Source organism: Zingiber officinale, chromosome 7A (genome assembly GCF_018446385.1).
Source record: "Zingiber officinale cultivar Zhangliang chromosome 7A, Zo_v1.1, whole genome shotgun sequence".
Taxonomy (NCBI): domain Eukaryota; kingdom Viridiplantae; phylum Streptophyta; class Magnoliopsida; order Zingiberales; family Zingiberaceae; genus Zingiber; species Zingiber officinale.
Genome location: NC_055998.1, coordinates 97,055,500 through 97,076,259, shown reverse-complemented (window position 1 = coordinate 97,076,259; position 20,760 = coordinate 97,055,500). Strand labels below are relative to the sequence as shown.

General features: G+C 35.2%; 1 protein-coding gene and 1 long non-coding RNA gene across 2 annotated transcripts; one reads left to right on the top strand and one right to left on the bottom strand.

Moving 5' to 3' along the window:
- Positions 1–7,799: 7,799 nt before the first annotated feature.
- Positions 7,800–10,943, top strand: LOC122001845 (serine carboxypeptidase-like 17). The gene is made up of 14 exons (XM_042556801.1): positions 7,800–7,990; positions 8,062–8,207; positions 8,274–8,350; positions 8,433–8,555; positions 8,627–8,729; positions 8,808–8,845; positions 8,967–9,068; positions 9,150–9,233; positions 9,638–9,802; positions 9,882–9,953; positions 10,069–10,187; positions 10,263–10,376; positions 10,458–10,503; positions 10,606–10,943. The coding sequence occupies exons 1-14, from the start codon at positions 7,863–7,865 to the stop codon at positions 10,687–10,689; spliced, it is 1,401 nt and encodes a 466-aa protein (XP_042412735.1). The 5' UTR covers positions 7,800–7,862; the 3' UTR covers positions 10,690–10,943.
- Positions 10,944–15,775: 4,832 nt separating this feature from the next.
- LOC122000291 lies at positions 15,776–16,926 on the bottom strand. The gene is made up of 3 exons (XR_006117060.1): positions 16,367–16,926; positions 16,204–16,297; positions 15,776–15,925 (listed from the first exon to the last, which is right to left on the bottom strand). It is a non-coding gene; the product is annotated as an uncharacterized LOC122000291 (long non-coding RNA).
- Positions 16,927–20,760: the final 3,834 nt, after the last annotated feature.

The following is a 20,760-nucleotide window of genomic DNA, read 5'->3' as shown; positions in this document are numbered from 1 at the left end:
GGAGTTGTAGAAAAAATTGATCGAGCTACATGAGGGAACTTCCGACACGAAGGCAAGTAAATGAGACTTCACATTAAATAAATTATATAATATAAAAATATAGAAAGGTGAGTCAACAAGCTAGCTTCATGCTTGCATACATGATCTTCTAAATGAACTCCACGCGATTAGATAGAAAGTAGAGAATTACGACATAATAAGGTATGCACTAAACGCTTTTCTGAGAAATATATTGTGGGCATCAATAGTAGATGCCTACAAAGTATCCAAGGATCTTTTGTTAATTAGACTAGATGAACTCTTTTCAGAATTTAAAATTCATGAATTGACTAATGCATTGCTAGGTGAGAAAGGTATTGCTTTGATTGTAGGTGCAAGCAGAACATGGGAACCGAAGCTCAAGCGCCATACTGAACCCAAGTCCGAAGATGAACCGGACTCAGAAGACGACGATGAGATTGCTACCGAACTCGTAAACCTAGTCCAGAGACTATACAAGAAGAAGAAAGGATTCATCAAAAAGGAGATAAAAAAGGTGATCCAATAAAAAAACAATGCAACCAAGCCCTAAAATCGAGTCAGAAGTAACCTGCTATGGCTACAACAAGAAGGGACACATCAAAGCAAACTGTCCAAACCAGAAGGAAACAAAGAAGGAACGGAAGAAGAAGGTGCTTCAAGCGATGTGGGATGAATATTCATCAGAAGACTCCAACGAGAACCTTGAAGCAGGCAAGTATCCTCGCACTTCCAGCCCAAGAACAACTTGACAAGTCTAAAACTGAAAGCGAATATGAAGCTGAGTTCGAGAGAAGACACGGATCCGTATATGTTTCTGAAGGGCCAAACAGTGTTGTAAGATCCTCTTAAGTAGATAAATTGTACAATTTAATTAATTATTTAATGCGTAAATTAGCCAAGTCAAGTCACTCCAAAAGAAGGTAACTACCCTTAAGGAAGTGACTAGCCCAAGCTCTTTAACCGAATCTATTCAAACTAGAACTTCAACTCAAGTTCAACAACTTGAGAAAGAAAATTCCAGTCTGAGAGATAAAGTCAAAGAACTAAAGAGAACATTGGAATGGTTCACCTTGGGTTCTAAGAATCTTGATCTGATTCTTGAAAAACAAAAGACCGTATACAATCGATCTAGACTTGGATACAAGACTAAATACAAGTTCAAATCATACTTATCTCTTGTCAATAGAACAAATAGAAGAACAGTCCAAGCATGGGTCCCCAAGTCTAACTTGGTTAATCAAGTTGGACTTGGTCAATATTGGATCCCCAAGAATCAAATCCACTACCTTGATAGACTCTATCGAGGCTATGATCCAGGGGAAGCCAATAGAAAAACCATTGTTATCATTAGATAGATTTGTTTGATGCTTGCATTACTGTTTTCACTATACATGTTTAGACTAGGGTAGATAAGAACCTAGGCTTGATTCACACTTGACTAGTTAGACCTAGGATTTTCAGAAAGATAATTAAATATTCAATTTCTTTGAAAGGTTTTGTCTAGAAGTGGTAGATGATCTCATACCCAAAAAGACATAGTGTCTCGCCACAGCCTGAAAGCTAACTATTGAAATAAATATTTAATTGACTAACTATTAAATCGTAGTCTAACTCAAATGTAAATCAATCCTTAGATGATAATCTAAATTGAAGATAAAATTAACCATCTCACAAAAACATATAAGGTTCCTTGATTAACAATTTAGAAAAGGGTGAGGTGGACTTAGGTAAATAAATAATTTAGTTCAAAACAAGTCAATTAAACAATTAACTTAATAAATTAATTAAATAATTAACTTAATAAATTAATTAAATAATTAATTAATTTAACAAATCTAAATAATCAACATAATAAATCTAAACAATTAAACAATTAACTTAACAAATCTAAACAATTAAACAATTAACTTAATAAATCTGAATCAATTAAACAATTAACTTAATAAATCAAAATCAATTAAACATTTAACTTAATAAATCAATTAAATTAAATTAATTAATTCAAACCCAAGGAATTAAGTGAATTAAAAATTAAAATTAAAATGACATAAAACTCAATCAACCATCTCACAGTCACTCATAGGAGCAACATGATTGACAACCTACATTGAGTGAGATGGAAAATAAGGGGTTGAACTCAATCAATCTATCTTATAATCCTTTTAAAATTGGATCCAAAACAAATACTTTATATGTACGAACATAATGATTTGGACCAATGGATGCTAGATAGTGGATGCTCCAGACACATGACTGGAGATCGATTGAAGTTCACCAAGCTAAAATATAAAAACCTAGGGTCAATTGCATTCAGCAATGATGGAAAGCTTAAGGTAATTGGAATAGGTAATATCAAATTAAGTTTCGATTTTATTGTTCAAAAAGTGTTATTAGTCAATAAATTTAATTTCAACTTACTTAGCATAAGTCAATTGTATGACTCTGGATACCTAGTAACATTTTCTAACTCTGATTGCTTAATTAAAAATATTGAAAATTCCAAAATCATACTTAAGGAAATTAGGAAAAATAATGTTTACACAATTAACCTACCTACCTCCTCATTTAAGTGTCTTCTGATACAACAAGAGGAAACCAAGCTGTGGCACAAAAGGCTGGGTTACACTCACATTAGACTTATTTCAAAAATAAATCAAAATGGTCTAGTTAAAGGTTTAATCAAATTAAAAAACTTAGAAAATTTAATTTACAGTGTTTGCTAACAAGGTAAACAAGCTAAGTCAACTCACAAACCGACAAACCTAAGTTAAACCAACTCAATACTTGAGCTCATACATTTAGACCTATTTGATTCAGATAGAGCCAAGTCACTAAGCAGAAACCAATACTGCTTAGTTATAATTGATGATTACTCTAAGTTTACTTGGGTAAAATTTCTAAAGACTAAAGATGAAACCTTTGAAATCTTTAGTAAGTTTTGCAAGATAGTAGAAAATGAAAAAGATACTAAAATTAAAAGAATTAGAAGTGATCATGGAGGAGAATTTGAAAATCATAAATTTATTGAATTTTATGAAATTAATGGATACAAACATGAATTCTCATGCCCTAGAACCCCTTAACAAAATGGACTAGTAGAACGAAAAAAATAGAATATTACAAGAAGTTGCTAGAACCATGTTAAATGAATACAACATAAACAACCAATTTTTGGCTGAGGTAATAAACACAACATACTATATTCAAAATAGAATTTTAATTAATAAATTTCACAATAAAACTCCTTATGAAATATATTATAATAAAATACCAATCTAAACTATCTAAAAGTATTTTGTTGTAAAGTACACATATTAAACACTAAGGATTACTTAGGAAAATTTACATCAAAATCCTCAACGGGTATCTTCTTAGGGTATCAACAACTAGTAGGACCTATAAAATTTATAACAATAATACCCTAAAAGTAGAAGAAACATCCAATGTAATTTTTGATGAAAATAACTCACCTAATGAAATCAGTGAAAATAATATCCAAATTACCAGAAATATTAAAGATGATGAAAATAATGAAATTAGGCTCGAATCAAGTGAATCATAAGAACCAATTATTGACTCTAATATAAGACCATCTAGAATAAACCTTAATCACCCATTTGATCAAATTTTAGATGATCCAACCCTAGGGGTTTGAACTAGATCATCTTATAGAAACCTAGGTCAAATAGCCTTTATTTCTAAAATTGAACCCAAAACTATAAAAGAAGCCCTACCTGACCCAGACTAGATAATTACAATGCAATAAGAATTAGCTTAATTTGAAAGAAACCAAGTCTGGGAACTTGTACCTAAACCCACAAATAAATCTATAATTGACACTAAGTGGGTATTTAGAAATAAATTAGATGACAAGGGTGAAATAGTAAGAAATAAGGCTAGACTAATAGCAAAGGGGTTCAACCAAGTAGAAGGGTTAGATTATGATAAAACCTATGTACCCATAGCCAGACTTGAATCTATAAGGATATTGCTAGCCTATGCAGCACATAAGGGATTTTAGTTATACCAAATAGATGTAAAATCCGCATTCTTAAATGGGTTCATCAAAAAAGAAGTTTACGTAAATCAACCTCCAGGATTTGAAGACCTAGACCACCCAAACCATGTCCTTAGATTAAAGAAAGCTTTATATGGACTAAAACAAGCACATAGGGCTTGGTATGAACGACTTTCAACATACTTAATAACTAAGGGATTTAAACAAGGACAAATTGACCAAACCCTGTTTGTTAAAACCTTAGAAAATGACATTTTTTTTATAGCCCAAATATACGTAGACAACATAATATTTAGCTCAACTAATACTAAATTCTTAAAAGAATTTATCAAATTAATGAAAAATGAATTTGAAATGAGTCTAATAGGTGAACTCAACTTCTTTTTATGCTTACAAATAAGACAAACAAAAGAAAGAATTCATATTTTTCAAACAAAATATGCTAAGAAATTAATTAGAAAATTTGGAGTGGAGAATTCTAAAAATGTAAATACCCCAATGGCAGCTAATGCTAAAATTGACTCTAACTTAGAAGGAAAATTAGTAGACTTAAAATACTATAGAAGTGTAATAGAAATCCTACTGTACCTAACTACAAGTTGATCTGATATTTTATTTGTAGTAGGTATGTGTGCTAGATACCAATCTTATGCAAAAGAATCACACTTAACAAATGTTAAAAGAATCCTAAGTTACATTAAGGGAACCCTAAGTGTAGGACTCTGGTACCCTAGGACTAGTACATTCAACTTAATTGGGTTCTCTGACTCAGACTATGCTAGATGTAAATTAGATAGAAAAAATACAAGTGAAAGCTGCCAATTTCTAGGTTAGTGCCTAGTAAGCTAGTCTAGTAGAAAGTAATACTATGTTTCTCTATCCACTACTGAGGCAGAATACATAGCCATAGGAGAATGTGCATCTCAACTGTTATGGATGATGCATACCCTAAAAGATTATCAACTTGAATACAAAATTACAAAAATCTAAATTGATAACATAAGTTCAATAAATTTAACTAAAAATCTAATTCACCATTCAATGACTAAACACATAGAAGTTAAACACCACTTTGTAAGGGTTCACGTTGCTAAAGGTGACATTGTACTTGACTATACTGATTCCAAGTCAAACCTTGCTGACATCTTTACAAAATCCCTACCTGAACTTGAGTTCAGTACACTTAGAAGAGAATTAGGAATGTGCACAGTAGAGTAGAAATTGTTAACTTCAAAAAGTTGTTATTATCTTTTCAAAATTATGTTTTGTTTTAAAAATTCTAGAAAAATTATTTTCAAAACTCTCAGTTTTACTAGAATTTTTAAAGATTGGAACTAGTGTAGGATTTTCCCCTTTAGAGAGCATGTACCTATATATTTCAGCCAGAGCATCTCACAAACACATTAGGATTATCTTGTTTGTATATGAAAAATACTTAGAATGGTGTGAGGATCGGTCTGGCAACAGGTAACTTCTCCTGAGAGGAGTAGGTGAGGACGCGTTCCCCGTTGAGAGAATAGTAGTATCAGTTCGACCTAGGGTTTCCGGAGGAAAATCGAAGTCAGAACCGGACAGTCCGAAGGCTATCAAGTTATTTATTTACATATTAATTGTTATTTGTCTAATTCTATTTTGCAGGAAACTATCAAATTTTACAGGGTCAGACTTAACCTTGATCGATTGACCGAATGACCGAATCAGTCGATCGAACCTCAGTATAGCAGGATCATATTTCCAGAGATCAGACTGGGTTCGATCGAGGGATCGGTCGACCGAACCTCGGGATCGATTGATCGAATAGTAGATATACAATGACCAAGATCAGGCCGGATTGATCAGATCAGACCAGATAAGCCAGCGAGGATAGCGGGATCGGTCGACCAAATGGCGAGATCGAACGAGGACTCATTCGAAGCCGTGATCTAATGATGAAAATTAAATTCCCTTGTGTACAAGTGGGAGATGCTAATAACTTATGCCCACTATGGGACAGCCATATGGTGTTAGTAATGTATGCTTGTTATGAGGCATTCAAATGGGATAATGGAGGTTATCTCATGACTCCACTAACATAAATGACTGCACTAATATAAATGTATGTTTGTAATTCCATCTCATGACTCCACGATCATGAATGAATATAGTAACTCATCTCATGACTCCACTAACATAAATGTACATCTCATGACTCCACTAACATAAATGAATGTTAGTAATTTCATCTCATGACTCCACTAATATAAATAAATATTAGTAACTCCATCTCATGACTCCACTAACATAAATGACTTTACTAACATAAGTGAATATTAATAACCTCTTAATTAAATGATTATCCATATTCTTATCTTATCCTATAAATCATACTTTTTTGTGAAGTATTGTGAGAGAAAAAGAAAGAAAATGGAGTCTAAGAAAGAAGAGAGTTGTAGTGTCTATTTTGTTGAGAAGAACAAAAGAAGACCATCGTCATACATCTTCAGGTTAAAGATTAAAATGCTGTGACATAACATTAATAGCTAGTTTGAGATATGTGACTATCATCTCGACTTCGAACAGTCTGTGACTAAGGGTTTCTAAAAATTTTGAAAGTTTACGGTGTTGGAAACTATTGCATCACCAACTAAAGTACAAATTTAATTTCCACACTATAGAAATAAATTATATATTTTATTTTTATCAACATCCAATAATATTAAATTACCTAGTTCAGACATGAGAGAGCGTTCTTGGAGCTGTTCCTCATGCTAGAGCTGTTCCATGTTCACATCCCAACGTTTCATCAATCATTTATATATATGCACGTTTGAAGGATAAAGATCGAAAATCCTAATTTAATAAATTTAAAATTTTGAAATAATATCTAAATAAATTCTGAAAAATAATTAATATCTCCAATTGACTCAAATATAGCACCTACAACCAACAACCAATAATATATCACATGAACCCTAATAACCAATTTTCAAAAGCTTAGTTTCTGAAATTACCTCAAAGAAAATTCAAAATTTCTGTTAAGATTTGAAATCGAGTTACCCAAGTCCTAAGGAGCAAGAAATCGACGAATGATAGAAAAAGTAATCGAGCAAGGACCGACAGATTCGAACATGATCGAAAGAAAACTTTGTAAAATGGATAGTACTAGATACGTCTTGTAAAGGTGTTTCCAAATCTAATATCGGATCTAAATTTCAAGTACAAAGTCGAAGTTATCGGCTTGCATAATTCACGGTCGGTGGTGACATGAAATGATGAAAGAGAAAGAAAATGAAAATAACAAAATAAAAACAATATGAAAGAAATAAGTGATTTGAAAGGTGAGGAGAGAATGTTTATAAATATATTATAGTATAGCTGACCAGATTTTAAGAATATTATTTGGAATCTGGCTTATAATAATATTTATACATTAAGTATTATACTTTTAAGAGAATGCATATCACATGACACCACACTGGTTATGCTTTTGAGAGACATCGCATCGCATTCCCTGGACTTGTCCATTCAACATTTTAATCGTCAGGATAAACCTTCACCTCGACTGATTCTTTAAATTAATTGGGCATTTTTATATGTTCTATCTTACTTTACTTAGAGACAGGGTCGGGATGCTGCTTCCGTCAACCTTAACTTTGCCCTGGCCGTCACGATTCACTGTAACAAATCTGCCATCAAATTACCAGCTGTTACTCAATAGTTGTTTAATGATTGCTATATTATTAAAGCCTCTATTGTAGCTTTTTAAATTATTGTACCAATGCACACTACATAATCATGTTGAAGCTAAGTCACTGAACAACAACGAAGAAAGAAGAAGAAGAAGATGGAAAGCCCTCTCCTCCTGATTGTCTCACTAATCTTACTCCGTTTCTTTTCCTCTGCTCTCTCATCTTCGGTGGTCACCCATTTGCCTGGATTCCAAGGCCCCCTACCTTTCTACTTAGAGACAGGGTCTGAATGCTGCTTCCCCCCTACCTTAACTTTGTTGTGACCGCCAAGAACCTCTGCTTTAATTCTTTCAGGTACGTGGAGGTGGACGAGGAGCACGGCGGAGAGTTTTTCTACTACTTAACCGAGTCGGAGAACAAGCCGACAGAGGATCCTCTGCTCCTCTGGCTGACCGGCGGCCCTAGGTGCTCTGCCTTCTGCGGCTTGGTCTTCCAGATCGGTGGGTGAAATTTCCTTGTTTTCTATGATTAACTACTCTCGTTTCATAGTAGAAATCCACTCGCAGGCCCCCTGAAATTTGTGACAACCGAGTACAATGGGAGCTTGCCAAGCTTGGTGTACAATCCCTATTCCTGGACCAAGGTGACTTCTTCTTCTTGATCAGTAATTGAGGAAGAAATATGATACATGCTTTTGTCATGTCTGTGTGAAAACATTCATGCAGGTAGCCAACATTATATTTTTAGATTCCCCATTGGGTTCTGGATTCTCATACTCAAGAAAATATGAAGGGTATGATGCCAACGATACGATTTGGTCCGAACAGGCTTCTAAGTTTCTTTTACAGGTGGGAAAGATCATATATTCCTGATGTAATTACTGTAAGTGCCTTAAAGTTGTAATCTTTCACTTTTGCAGTGGCTTGTTGAGCACCCACAGTTCATCTCCAATCCCCTCTACATTGCTGGGGATTCATATGCTGGGAAAATTGTACCTATGGTGGCCAAAAGAATATTGGATGGTAACTCTACTTTTAACTTAACTATTGATGAGGCTGTGAACTGTGAAGTGAGAGCTATTTTCATTTACTGTAATCTAGGTATTGATGAAGGGAAAGAACCACTACTTAACCTCCAGGTAAATTGCTAGAATTGATGGACCATTGGCAATGAATGGAAAATACCTATTTAGGATCTTTTAATTGTTGTCATCTTATTGTATATGAAAGGCAAAGTCTTTACTTATGGATGACTTTCAGGGTTACTTGATTGGCAACCCATTCATAGGTGAAAAAGTCGATGAGAATTCTAAAATACCTTATGCTCACGGCATGGGGATAATATCAGATGACTTCTTTGAGGTAATCTAAGTCCAGTATTGATCAATTAGGGCGAATATATCAAAATGATATCTTATATCACCTTACTTTCTGAACTTTTAGATGATACAAAAAAGTTGCAGCGGGCAAGACTATCGGAATCCCACCACTTCAAAATGCCAGATACATCTTAACTCATTTAGAAATGTGAGTTAATATAAATAACAACACACCAACAATAACTTGACAATAGATAAACAATAACACAAACAATGGAATACATAATTGAAACTCTAGCAGCACTAATTAAACAAGGGCAACAAGGTTGAGGAAACTATCAAGTCAAGCAATGTAGTGAATGTACTTAAGCGATGTAGTCGGGGAAACTAAACAAGTCAAGACTTAGTCAAAGGAATCAGTTCATCTTGGTTCACTACTAGTTCTGCTACAATCCACCAACGTAAATTTAGTTTGAGCTTGATTTGAACTGAGAGATTTAACATCCAAAATATCCTCAAAAATTGAAAGTAAAGGATCCTAATAATCTATAATTATATTTACATGAATCTTTTTAAATTTTCTGAAATATAACAAATACGTTTCATGGACAGTTATTCGTATCGGAAATTAATGATGAACACATTTTAGAAATGTATTGTCCTGAGTGTCGATTGAAACCACTACCTAGTCTTGCGAGCACAACTTCTGGTAAACGAATTTTGAAGGAGAATCAAAACATTCTTCACCCTCCACCATTTCCCGATCCGGGTTGTCGAGTAAGGACTCAACTCCATTTGATGAATGAATTTCTAATTTTATTGTGCTAGGTAAATTGATCATGTTTACTGATCACAGTGTTATGTCTATACTCTGGCTTACTATTGGGCTAACAATAACATGGTAAGGAAGGCACTCAATATCAAACAGGTACGCTTTTCCTTGTTATTTCAATCATTTAACGATCTTGGGATATATAGAACACAAATGAATTCAATTGAGCTGAAAGTTAAAAGCCTCATGCGTGGTGTAAATATTGTTGAAGGAGACGATTAAAGAATGGATAAGGTGTAATCGTCACTTATCATACCCGATAGAACCCAAGAGTAATATCAAGTATCATCTCAGCCTTTTACAAAGAGGATACCGTGCTTTGGTTTATAGGTGATCAAATTAATATAAATATCATTTGCTTTGTTAGAAAATAGTTTTGTCATTGCAAGGTTTCTTCATTCCTAGTGGTGATCATGATCTGATGGTACCCTTCTCGGGGACAATACAATGGGTAAAATCCTTGAATTCTTCTATTGTGGAAGACTGGAGATCTTGGCATGTTGGTGGTCAAGTTGCTGGGTATGTTTTGTTTCTATAGTGCTTATAAGAAAGCCAACTGTTTTGAGATTATTCTAATTATTGTTCATTAAATCCTAATAGGTATACCATAACATATTCCAATAATTTGACATTTGCAACTGTGAAGGTATGTTGAAAACATATATGATATTTTTCTATCCTTGTACTATTTGAATGAATTGTTTGGTCATGTTCAGGGCAAATTAGTTCTCATTTTTTTTTCACATAGAGTGCTGGACACACAGCTCCGGAGTACAAATCACAAGAATGTCTAGTTATGATCATGAGGTGGATTTCTGGTGCACTACTATGACGTATTTTTTTTCTCTTCATCGTGGAGTTTTATCTTAATATAAAAAGATCAAGAAAAACATTATTAATGCTTTTTCACTCAATTATCATGGTGATTGTTATTTTATATTACTTTCCCGCAATTGGAGTCTTAGCTACTTTCCGAATGAAAGATGAGTTCAAATTGCTAAAGTTTAAACATTTTGTTGGTTCAAATGGTGTAAAAATTGAATCTTTAAATTTCTGTGAATATAAATTAAGAAATAACTTGGTTGATTGCTTGGTTCATAGTCTAGTGATTGTTACTCTAAGACTTACGAGCCCATGATTCATTTTAGATAAATAATTCACTAATGCTCTCCTTTTCCGAAAAAAAACTTTTAGAGGAGGAAAGCTCGTACAAGATATGAAGAAGATACACACTACTATCTGCTTAAATAAATGCAAGTATTAAATATATTGATAACATAGGATGTAGAGATTTGTTGTCAGTTGATGGAGAACCTTTCGACATATCCTAGTCCTTCTTCCTTTTCAACTAGAGCAACTCTTGTTTTGCCTTTTCTTATCATCAGAGCTAACCGACACTATCAAAAAAGAGGATAAGACTTCCGTTTTCTTTTCCTTTTATTGTAGTTCAAACAAATTGATTAATTATTACTTATTTATTTATTTTACTTGTTTAGGGATATAACTTGAACTATTTCAAAATATAACATCAATATGTTGCAAAGAAAGAAAAAATATTGATATCCTCTTTTTTTAAGAAGAAAGATTATCAGACTAGTGAAATATTTCAATTCTTACTGTCTCTACAATACAACTTCAATTTAGTAAATGTATACCAATTCCAGTGTCCAAATTCCTTTAATTTCCTCTCTTAGCGATGTCCATCATTCATCCTCTACTTATATTAAATGAGATTCGAGAAAAAGAAAATAGATATGTGAATATCATATGAATGTATGAGATAAGGTAATCGTTCTTATCAATAGATGGGCCCTTATAAATTAGATATATTAGAGTATCCGGGTATAAGTGTTGACGTGCCTGCAACTTCTATCAGTAAGATAATATTAACGAAACTTCTCGGTCGCCTATGTACCACCCAGTCACCTGGGTAGGGGTCATACTTCATCTTAACTGTTGTGTTCAGGTTACTGATAATTTTGCCCCACCATCACATGAAAGTTGCTCGGTCGCCCTATATTCAGTTGTCTAGACCCTCTAAAATCTTTTTGTCAAGAGTTATCACGAGCCAATCGCCTACAAATTCCATCCGATTGCTTGGAACTGTCTAGCATGCTTTCTTGCAATTGTCACAAGTAATGAGTATGATATAGAATATAAAGTTACTCACACTTACTTGACTAAATTAACTTGTCTAGTTAAGTTTTGCCAAGCAATCAGCCTCTAGCCGATTCCACACACTTGGACTTGTGCCAAACAATCAACCTCTAGCTGGTTCCACTCACTTGGACATTTTGCCAAGCAATCAGTCTCCAAATGATTCCACACACTTGGACTTAAGTCACCTAGACTCTAGCTAGAAATTTATCTATTAAGTCTTAACCACTTTGACTTGATTCATCTAGCATTCAGCTAGGAATTTGTTTACCAAATCTTAACCACTTAGACTTAATTCACTTAGCTTTTGTAAGTATCCTATGTAATTTTGATGTGATCAACTAAGTTAAGTTAGGTCCTGTTTGTGTTTGATGCCTTGTATCTAATTGTTCATGAATCTAGAAACATAAGAAGCCGAGTGAAAGACATAGCTAAAGAGAAGGAGGACACGAGAAGCGAGTCGATGGGATCAGTGCATCCGAGAGACGGATACTATGGAAGAGTACACTAGTGGATGAGAAGGACATGCGCGGCATCTCCGAGGGACGAGAAGTAGGGGAGGAAGCCTATTTGAGGATAAGGTCAGAGTTAGATTCAGGTGAGCTTAACTCTAGTTGACCGGAGTATCACCCACATGAGAGAAGCACAGAAAAAGGTTAACTTGGGAGTTAACCTTGGCTTTTGAAGACTCGATGCGCCTTATTGTGCTTGGAGGCACCTCGATCGCATACTGAGGCAATGTTGCAGCAAAAGGCGCGGAGGCACCTCGGATGATCTAACGCGCCTTGGATGTGAGCAAAGCAGATAAGCTTCAGCAGGCGTGGAGGTGCCTCCAAAGGATTAGATGTGCCTCCAATAGACGTAGAGTGAATGTTAAGTGGCCATTGCATATGATAAAGTTTTCTCCTCTGCTGGAGGCGCCCTCAATGAATCGAAGCGCCTCCAATGACCAAACTAGCAATTATAAAAGTAGTCTGTGAGCTACTATCTCAATAACAACTCTTATAATCAATTTCTAATTCATTTTTGAGCATTTAAAGAGTGTAAGAGGTTTTTCCATCTTCAAAGAAGGAGATCTTCATTGAGTTTTCAACCGACTTGGATTAGCAACCACCTAAGTGTTAGTCCCTTTTGGCACGATCGATAAGAGGGAGTGAATTACTCTGAAAAATAAAACCAAACCTTTCTCGTTCTTTTTAAACTAAATTAGAGAAACACTTCCTTGTAAAAGAATTAATTAAAATAAACTAATTAATGAAAAAAAGAGACACAGTATTTACTTGGTTTGCAATCATAAGATTGCTAATCCAAAACTATGAAAATTCACTAGAATTCTCCTTCTAGTGGAGTAGTCTCTTATAACGTTGACAGCTGACAATCAAAGTAGTAAAACAAAAAAATAATTCGAGTATAAGTGTTGTTCTCTACTACTAAGACTAGAGCTCTATTTATAGCCTGCTGGTCAGATCTGACCATTTGCTGACATGGCAGCTCCAGGCGCCTGGAAGGGCTCCGGGTGCCTAGGCATGGATAAAACTTTATCCACGTCGCAACGGTTCTCAACGGCTCACAATGGATTAACCTTATATGGTCCGGGCGCTCAGACTGTGCTGACCTAGCCCATTCGAAGCCTCGTCAAGGGAGGCGCCCTTGGGTTGCCCCAAGGGTCCGAGCGCTCGGAGCATCCGGGTGCCTAGAACTGTTCCAGGCACCTGGAGTTGCTCCAGGCGCCTAGAGCAGTCAACCTTTATTGACTGCTTATTTTTCCTCAAATCTGGCTCCATTTGCTTGGGTGATTTTGACCATCTAGAATAGGACTCACTTGAATTCATTTTTCGGCCTTCTCCTCGAGAAATCTTCTACTCCGACTTCTCATCTCTCAGAAATATTGTGCACTTCCTTCTCGTACGCCAACGTACTCTTCCGCACCATCTCGTCCCTCGAATGCACCGAGCCCGTCAACTCTCTCCCGTGTCATCCGTCTCACTAGCTGCGTTTTTCTCTGGACTTCGTCTGCTCCTATGTTGATGTACATTTAGTCATAAGACATCAAATATACACAGGACCTAACTTAACTCGGTTGATCGTATTAAAATTACTTTGGGGTATTTACAATCTCTCCATTTTAGATGTACATAAACTCGAGTTAAAGTTAGAGTAAAACATAGAATTAATAAAATGACAATTAAAATTAGAATTTTATAAACTAAAAATTACAATATAACCTCCCCTAGATTTAAGCTCTCATCTCTCATTCTTCCTTTGTCATGCCCCGAGAGTAAGGTTGTCCGACGAAAATCGGACAACATCTCCCCTGTAACAGTGACAAATGAAACCAGTATATATTGCCCAAGGCTACTCACAAGCCAACAACCCACACGGTTAGATATAAAATACAACCACACAGTTATTCACACAGCTCACACGGCTAAAATAAAAAGAACATAACCACGCAGTTATATAATAAACAGCCCACACGGCTATACTAAAAACAAAGCGGAAGACATAAGAAAAATATAAAAAAAAAAATACAACTAACTGCGAGTCGACCCGACTTGACACAACAAGTTCATAACCGAAATAAAGGACACCAGTTCGAAAAACCATACAGAAGATACATAATACAAATATAAATACAAATACAAAACCAATAATGTGAGTAGAAGCAATAATGATAGAAGTCACTCGATGTGACATGGGACTGATGGACAGGATCTCTAGGCGACTCCATAAATCCTTTACCTGCTATCTAAAGAAATAAACCAGTTTACGACGTTGTGAGTACTAAGGCTCAGCGAGTAATAGACAGATAGTATATGAGCATAATATATATATCACTAAAGATTTAAAGGTATACAGTCTCGTAGAGAAATAACAGATACTACCATGATACACAGTAAATGTCCATACCTGAAATCATATCCTAGGCTAGTAATAGAAGGTCAGGAGCAATAAGGATCTGTCATAATACTGCTCATAACTACGAGGGTAACATGTGAGAAATATACATATACCAATAAGTAACCCAGTGTCTAAACACATACATAGGTATATATATCTCAACATATGTAAGCATATTAGCATAAGTAAGCAACAGCAACATGCGTAAGCAACAACAACATAAGCAAGTAAAATAACAAAAGTGTATGCATGGATGGTCACTCCTGCCCACCCCCGTACCATGACCCTTGTATGGTCGAGAGGCCGGGACAATGACAAACTGTACAACACTCCAACTATCACTACTCTCGAGTGACCGAGTGGATAGTTGCATAGTAACTAACTAGTTACATCTGCAACGGGATCCCTGCTATTCGCAACTCCAGCTATCACTGTCCATGAGTGAGTGAGTGGGAGCACGATAGGACAAGCAGCATCTGCTCCAGCTACCACTACCCATGAGTGGCTGAGCGTGCGGCTCATACTAACGACTCTCTCAACCACAAGGGAGACATGATCGTCGGCATGAATGCAATGACATGATGCGTAAAATACAACAGGCATCATATATATATATATATATATATATATATATATATATATATATATATATATATATATATATATATAAACAGAAATCAAGTATGCTACATGAAACATGCATGCTCAATAAGATACATGAATAAATAATAGTCAAAGCAAGTAAGCGTAGTATCTAGTCTATGCTAAATATCATAGATAACAATGTGAGATTGTATAGATATAGAAACGAGTAGCTCAAAGATAGAGTGGATAAGCATCAAACATAGAAAAAACATGAGTGGTGTCAAGATAAACACAGTAACTATCCGAATATATAGTTCAAGCATTAAGATCAATGTACTAAAAAGACAAAACAAGTAGTACCCGCCTTTATCTGTCGATCGTGCTAAACAATCCCACATCGAGACGCTTGTCTTAAATCAAAAATTCTGCAAATCACATAATATACAGTTTAGCAAATCACATACAATAATTAGTTAAACCCAATCCTAACTCAATTAGATAACCATGTTTAAATTCCATCTGATAATCTAAATCCAATTAGATAATTAATCCATCCTTAATCCACCGATCAATTTCTTAATTCTTATAAATTAATCACTAATCATATCCAATTACATCATCTAACAACTCTAATAATCCTCAATCCATAACAACAAAAATAAAAGCAAAATCTCAAAAACTTGTATCCTATAGATTCCATTACCTCAATAGCACAAAACTTAGCCCCTTCTCCAGAAATGATGTATCCATCCAATAACCTAACCACCTCAAGGATGCCTGTTTGCTGTGGTAAAGATCTGAAACCCAGAAAAAACTCGTAGAGCAATTAGATTTATGAAATCCTTACAATTGGAACTAAAACTTACCCTAATCAACCCCCTTCTCGAACTTGGATCCCTCACAGAAATAAGCCCCGAAGAGATCAGGGATCTGCTCAGCGAGATTTCAACAACCCGCTGTTTGAATGCCTCAGCTCAGTTGGTCGCCTCCCGGTGGTGGTACGGGTCGGTACTCCAAGAATACATCGACAAAGAGCGTCGGTGGTCGATCAGCTGGGAACAACACGAGCAGAGAAGGTGACGATGCCCTAGGTGCAAATCTGCCGACAATCGAACTCAAGCATTCGCTGAAAGAGGTGGTAGCTCCTCCCTTCCTACAACAGCAAAGCAACTGGAATTAGTGATGTTGTGGCTCAGCTTCCATCGGGCGGCACGGCGTCGGGCGGCATCGGCAATGTAGGGCAAAGGCGATGTAGAGAGAGAAAGTAGAGGGCGAGCGATCGGGTGGCGACAAAGACGCGACCATAGTGAGGAAGAAAGGAGAGGAGGCGGTAGCGTAAGGGGAAAGCCGTCGGTGTCGAAGCCTAGTGGCCGGCGATCGACGCAATGGGGACCGACAGAGGGGAAAAGGAAATCGTGGAAGAGAAGGAGAGGATTCGACATTTAAAAGCTAGGTCACTGTAGTTATTTTTTATACTTAGCGTTAGGTTAATTAAACCCTAAGTTAGCTCCTCAATTAACTCCTAACTAAACGGGTATTTCAAAATAGGCTTTCACTTAACACAACCGATTTATCTATTCAAAACGAGTCATACGAAGTCCATTTAAATCCTGAAAAATTTCTAAAAAAATCTAATAAGATTATTTCTCTCATAACATTTATTATTTAACATTTATTATTTAATTATTATTTGAGTACCATATTTTATATCCTCTTTGATCACATCAAAACAAAGTTGGGAGAAAAACACAAATAGATAAAAGATTGAAACTTTTTCTAAGGATTAAGAAAATATAATTCAAAGTGAGAAAGATTTTTATAAAATATTTTTCCAAAATCTGAATATTTAAGATTTAATAATCACACTTATCAAATTTAATTTAAAAATAAGTTTAACACATTAAAAAATTTTGAATTTTTTTTCTTACTATTCAAAAGTAGTATATGAATATGTAAAAAAAAAAATTACAAAAATTCTTTAAGTATTTTAGCATAAATAAATTATTTTGGTTAGAAATGTAGTTTTTTACTAGATAAATTTTAATTTTTATCTAAAGAAATCTCTCAAATTTTTCTAATTATTTAGAATAGAATATGTTGCTAATGAAAAATTAAATTTTTAAAAATAAGTTTTCAAGATTTTTTAGTTTTATAAATAAGTTTTTCGATAAATAATTCATAGAAAATTTATTATTTATCAAAAAAAAATTAAAAAATTTAGATAGAGAACTAACTTTTCCATTAAAAAAAATTTTGAATAAGAAATTATAAGAAAATCTCGCACAAAAAATATTTTAAATAGATAATGTTTATTTTTAAAAATAAATATTTAAAAATAGTATTTCTATTCTAAAAATCTAGCTAATTTTTATATATGTTCAAAATATAATGGTAGTTGTAAAAAAAATAAAGTTTTTCAATTTTTTAAAGTACAAATTTAGATTTCTATAATTCTTTGAATTATTTGGATTAACACATGCAAAAAAATTTTGATTTTTCAATTTGGTCTTTCAATTTTTTATTTCATCCTTTAGTTTATAATATAATTCTAAAGGACATATATTCGCTAAGATTGTTTTCAATTCTAAAACTTCATTTTTTTAATTATTATTTTTAAACTTAAGCTTATATAACGATCTAGTTTTAGATTTAATACCTGAATATAATTCGTCATGAGGTAACAGACATGCCTGACTAACTAGATCCGTTTTAAAGTTGGTTACGTCTTCCTCATTGTTGTTTTCTTCAGTTATAGCTCCCCCTTCATTTATGCTCTCCTTTTGGTGACTTGTCATCAGTATTAGTCCAACATGTTCTTCTAATTTAGATTTTGATGATGTCTCATCCCAAATTGCCTTTAGGCTGCGTTTGGTAGGGTGTAATCTACCTTGTAATGTAATCCAGTTTCATGTTTAACTTGTAATGTAATGTAATTTAGATTACAAAATGTAATGAAGTTTTGTAATCTGGATTACAAAACTAACACATTGTAATCTGATTACATTACGAGGTCACCTTTTAACAAAAATTTGAATGTCAAATATACCCCTTGTCTGTCACCGGCCATCTTCAACCGCCGCCACTGCCACCGCCCCCCGACGGCTGACGACCGGCGGGCGCCGACGACCGACGACCAGTGGCAGCCGGCGGCCGGTAACCGCTGGCGACCGGCAACTACCGGCGACCGGCAACCGCCGGCGACCAGCGACCGGCAACCGCCAGCGACCGGCAACCACCAACGACCGACGACCGGCGGCGGCCGGCGACCGGCGGCGGCCGGCGACCGGCGATCCAACAAAGATGTAGCGTCCGCCGGTAGAAGTCATAGGATATTTTTGTCATTTTATAATAGTACGATTTACATTCCTTATAAAAATAATTGACACCAAACAAAAGAATGTAATCACCTTTGTAATCAAAGATTACATACATTTCATTACCAAACGTAGTAATGTAATCAAGATTACATTATATTACATCACAAATTTGATTACATTACAAGCTCAATTACATTATGCACAACCAAACTAGCCTTAATGTCTTGTGCTTCATTATGCTTGACCCTTTCTTGTTGTCTTTTTTTTTTCAGTTTTGGGAAGTCATCCTTGATGTACCTATCTTCATTACCGTTATAGCATCTTACCTTCTTTGCTCTTCTTTTCTTGGTCTGCACTTAATTAAATTTATTAGATCTAAAAAATTTCATAAATTTCCTTAATATAAATGCTATTTCGTTATTGTCGAGGGAAGTGTTGGCATCTGATTTGTCCTTCTTGTCTTTTATGGCAATGTTATTCAACTTTTCTATTTCTTTAGTATCTTCACATCGAGACTATTGAAGTTCAAAAGTAGAAAATAGATTTTCAAGCATACTTACCTCAAAATCCTTAGAGATATAGGATGCATATACTAAGGTTGACCACTCTGGAGTTCTCAGAAAAGCATTGAGTGTGTACTAGATAGAATCTTAGTTTGTCACCGATTCTTCGAGATTATTGAGTTGGGTGATCAGTTCTTAGATCCTTACATAAAGTTGAGCTACCTTTTCTCCCTTGTTTATCTAGAAATTCATCAGTTGGTAGAGTTGTAGCTTCTGATTAGGCTAACCTCCTAGGGCAGAAGAACATTAAGCAGATGAAATTTTGCTTTTCTATTTACCACAAAGTCGGCTTGTTCCTTCTTCGTCCAGGTGTACTCTTCTTTATCGGCTCCGTGCTAATCTTTAGGTGCTATAAAATCATACTTTATAATTAACAAAATCACAAAGTTAGTTTTGAAAATACCTCCATACTCTTTTTTTTCACGTCACAAAATCTTCCTCGAATTTCGATGGATAGATGATGGATCTGGCCATTTCTTGTGTTTCGAATGATGATTAGTCCTTCTAAATCGAGTCTGGCTTTGATACCACTTGTTGGCCCCTTTTGGCATAACCGGCAAGAGGAGATGAATTACTCTGAAAAATAAAACTAAACCTTTCTCATCCTTTTAAAACTAAATTAGAGAAACATTTGCTTATAAAAGAATTAATTAAAATAAATTAATTAATGAAAGAAAGAGGAATAATATTTACTTGGTTTGTAATAAGAAAATTGTTAATCCAAGACTATGAAAAGCTCATTAGAATTCTCTTTCAGATGGAGTAACTTCTTACAACGTTGACAACTCACAATCAAAGTAGTACAACAAAAAAGCAAAGCAAGTACAAGTATTATTCTCTACTACTAAGACCAGGGCTCTATTTATAACTTATTGGTTAGATTTGACCATTTGCTGACGTGGTACCTCCAGGCGCCTAGAAGGGCTCCAGGGCCTGGGCGTGGATAAAACTTTATCCATGTTGCAACAGTTCTCAATGGCTCATAATGGATCAACCTTATCTAGTCCCAGCACTTGGAAAGCTCTGGGTGCTTGGACCATGTTGACCTGGCCCGTTCGAAGCCTCGTCAAGGGAGACGCCCCTGGGTTGCCCAAGGGGGTCCGATCGCTTGGAGCATCCAGGCACCTAGAGCAGTCAACCTTTGTTGACTGCTTATTTCCCCTCCATTCTGGCTCCATTTTCTTGGGTGATTTCGTTCATCCAGAATAGAGCTCACCCAAACCCATTTTCAAGCTTTCTCCCCGAATAATCTTCGGCTCCGACTTCTTGTCCCTCAGAAACACTGCATGCTTCCTTCTTATCCTCTAGTATACTCTTCTGCAGCACCTCATCCCTCGGATGCACCAAGCCCATCGACTTTATCTCGTGTCATCCTTCTCA

What these genes read in the sequence shown, in the direction of transcription:
- LOC122001845 (XM_042556801.1), top strand. Translation starts at nt 7,863, where the DNA reads ATGGAAAGCCCTCTCCTCCTGATTGTCTCACTAATCTTACTCCGTTTC. An exon ending in TATCAGATGACTTCTTTGAG is followed by an intron (nt 9,069 to 9,149) that starts GTAATCTAAGTC and finishes CTGAACTTTTAG; the next exon opens with ATGATACAAAAAAGTTGCAG. An exon ending in TTCCCGATCCGGGTTGTCGA is followed by an intron (nt 9,803 to 9,881) that starts GTAAGGACTCAA and finishes TACTGATCACAG; the next exon opens with TGTTATGTCTATACTCTGGC.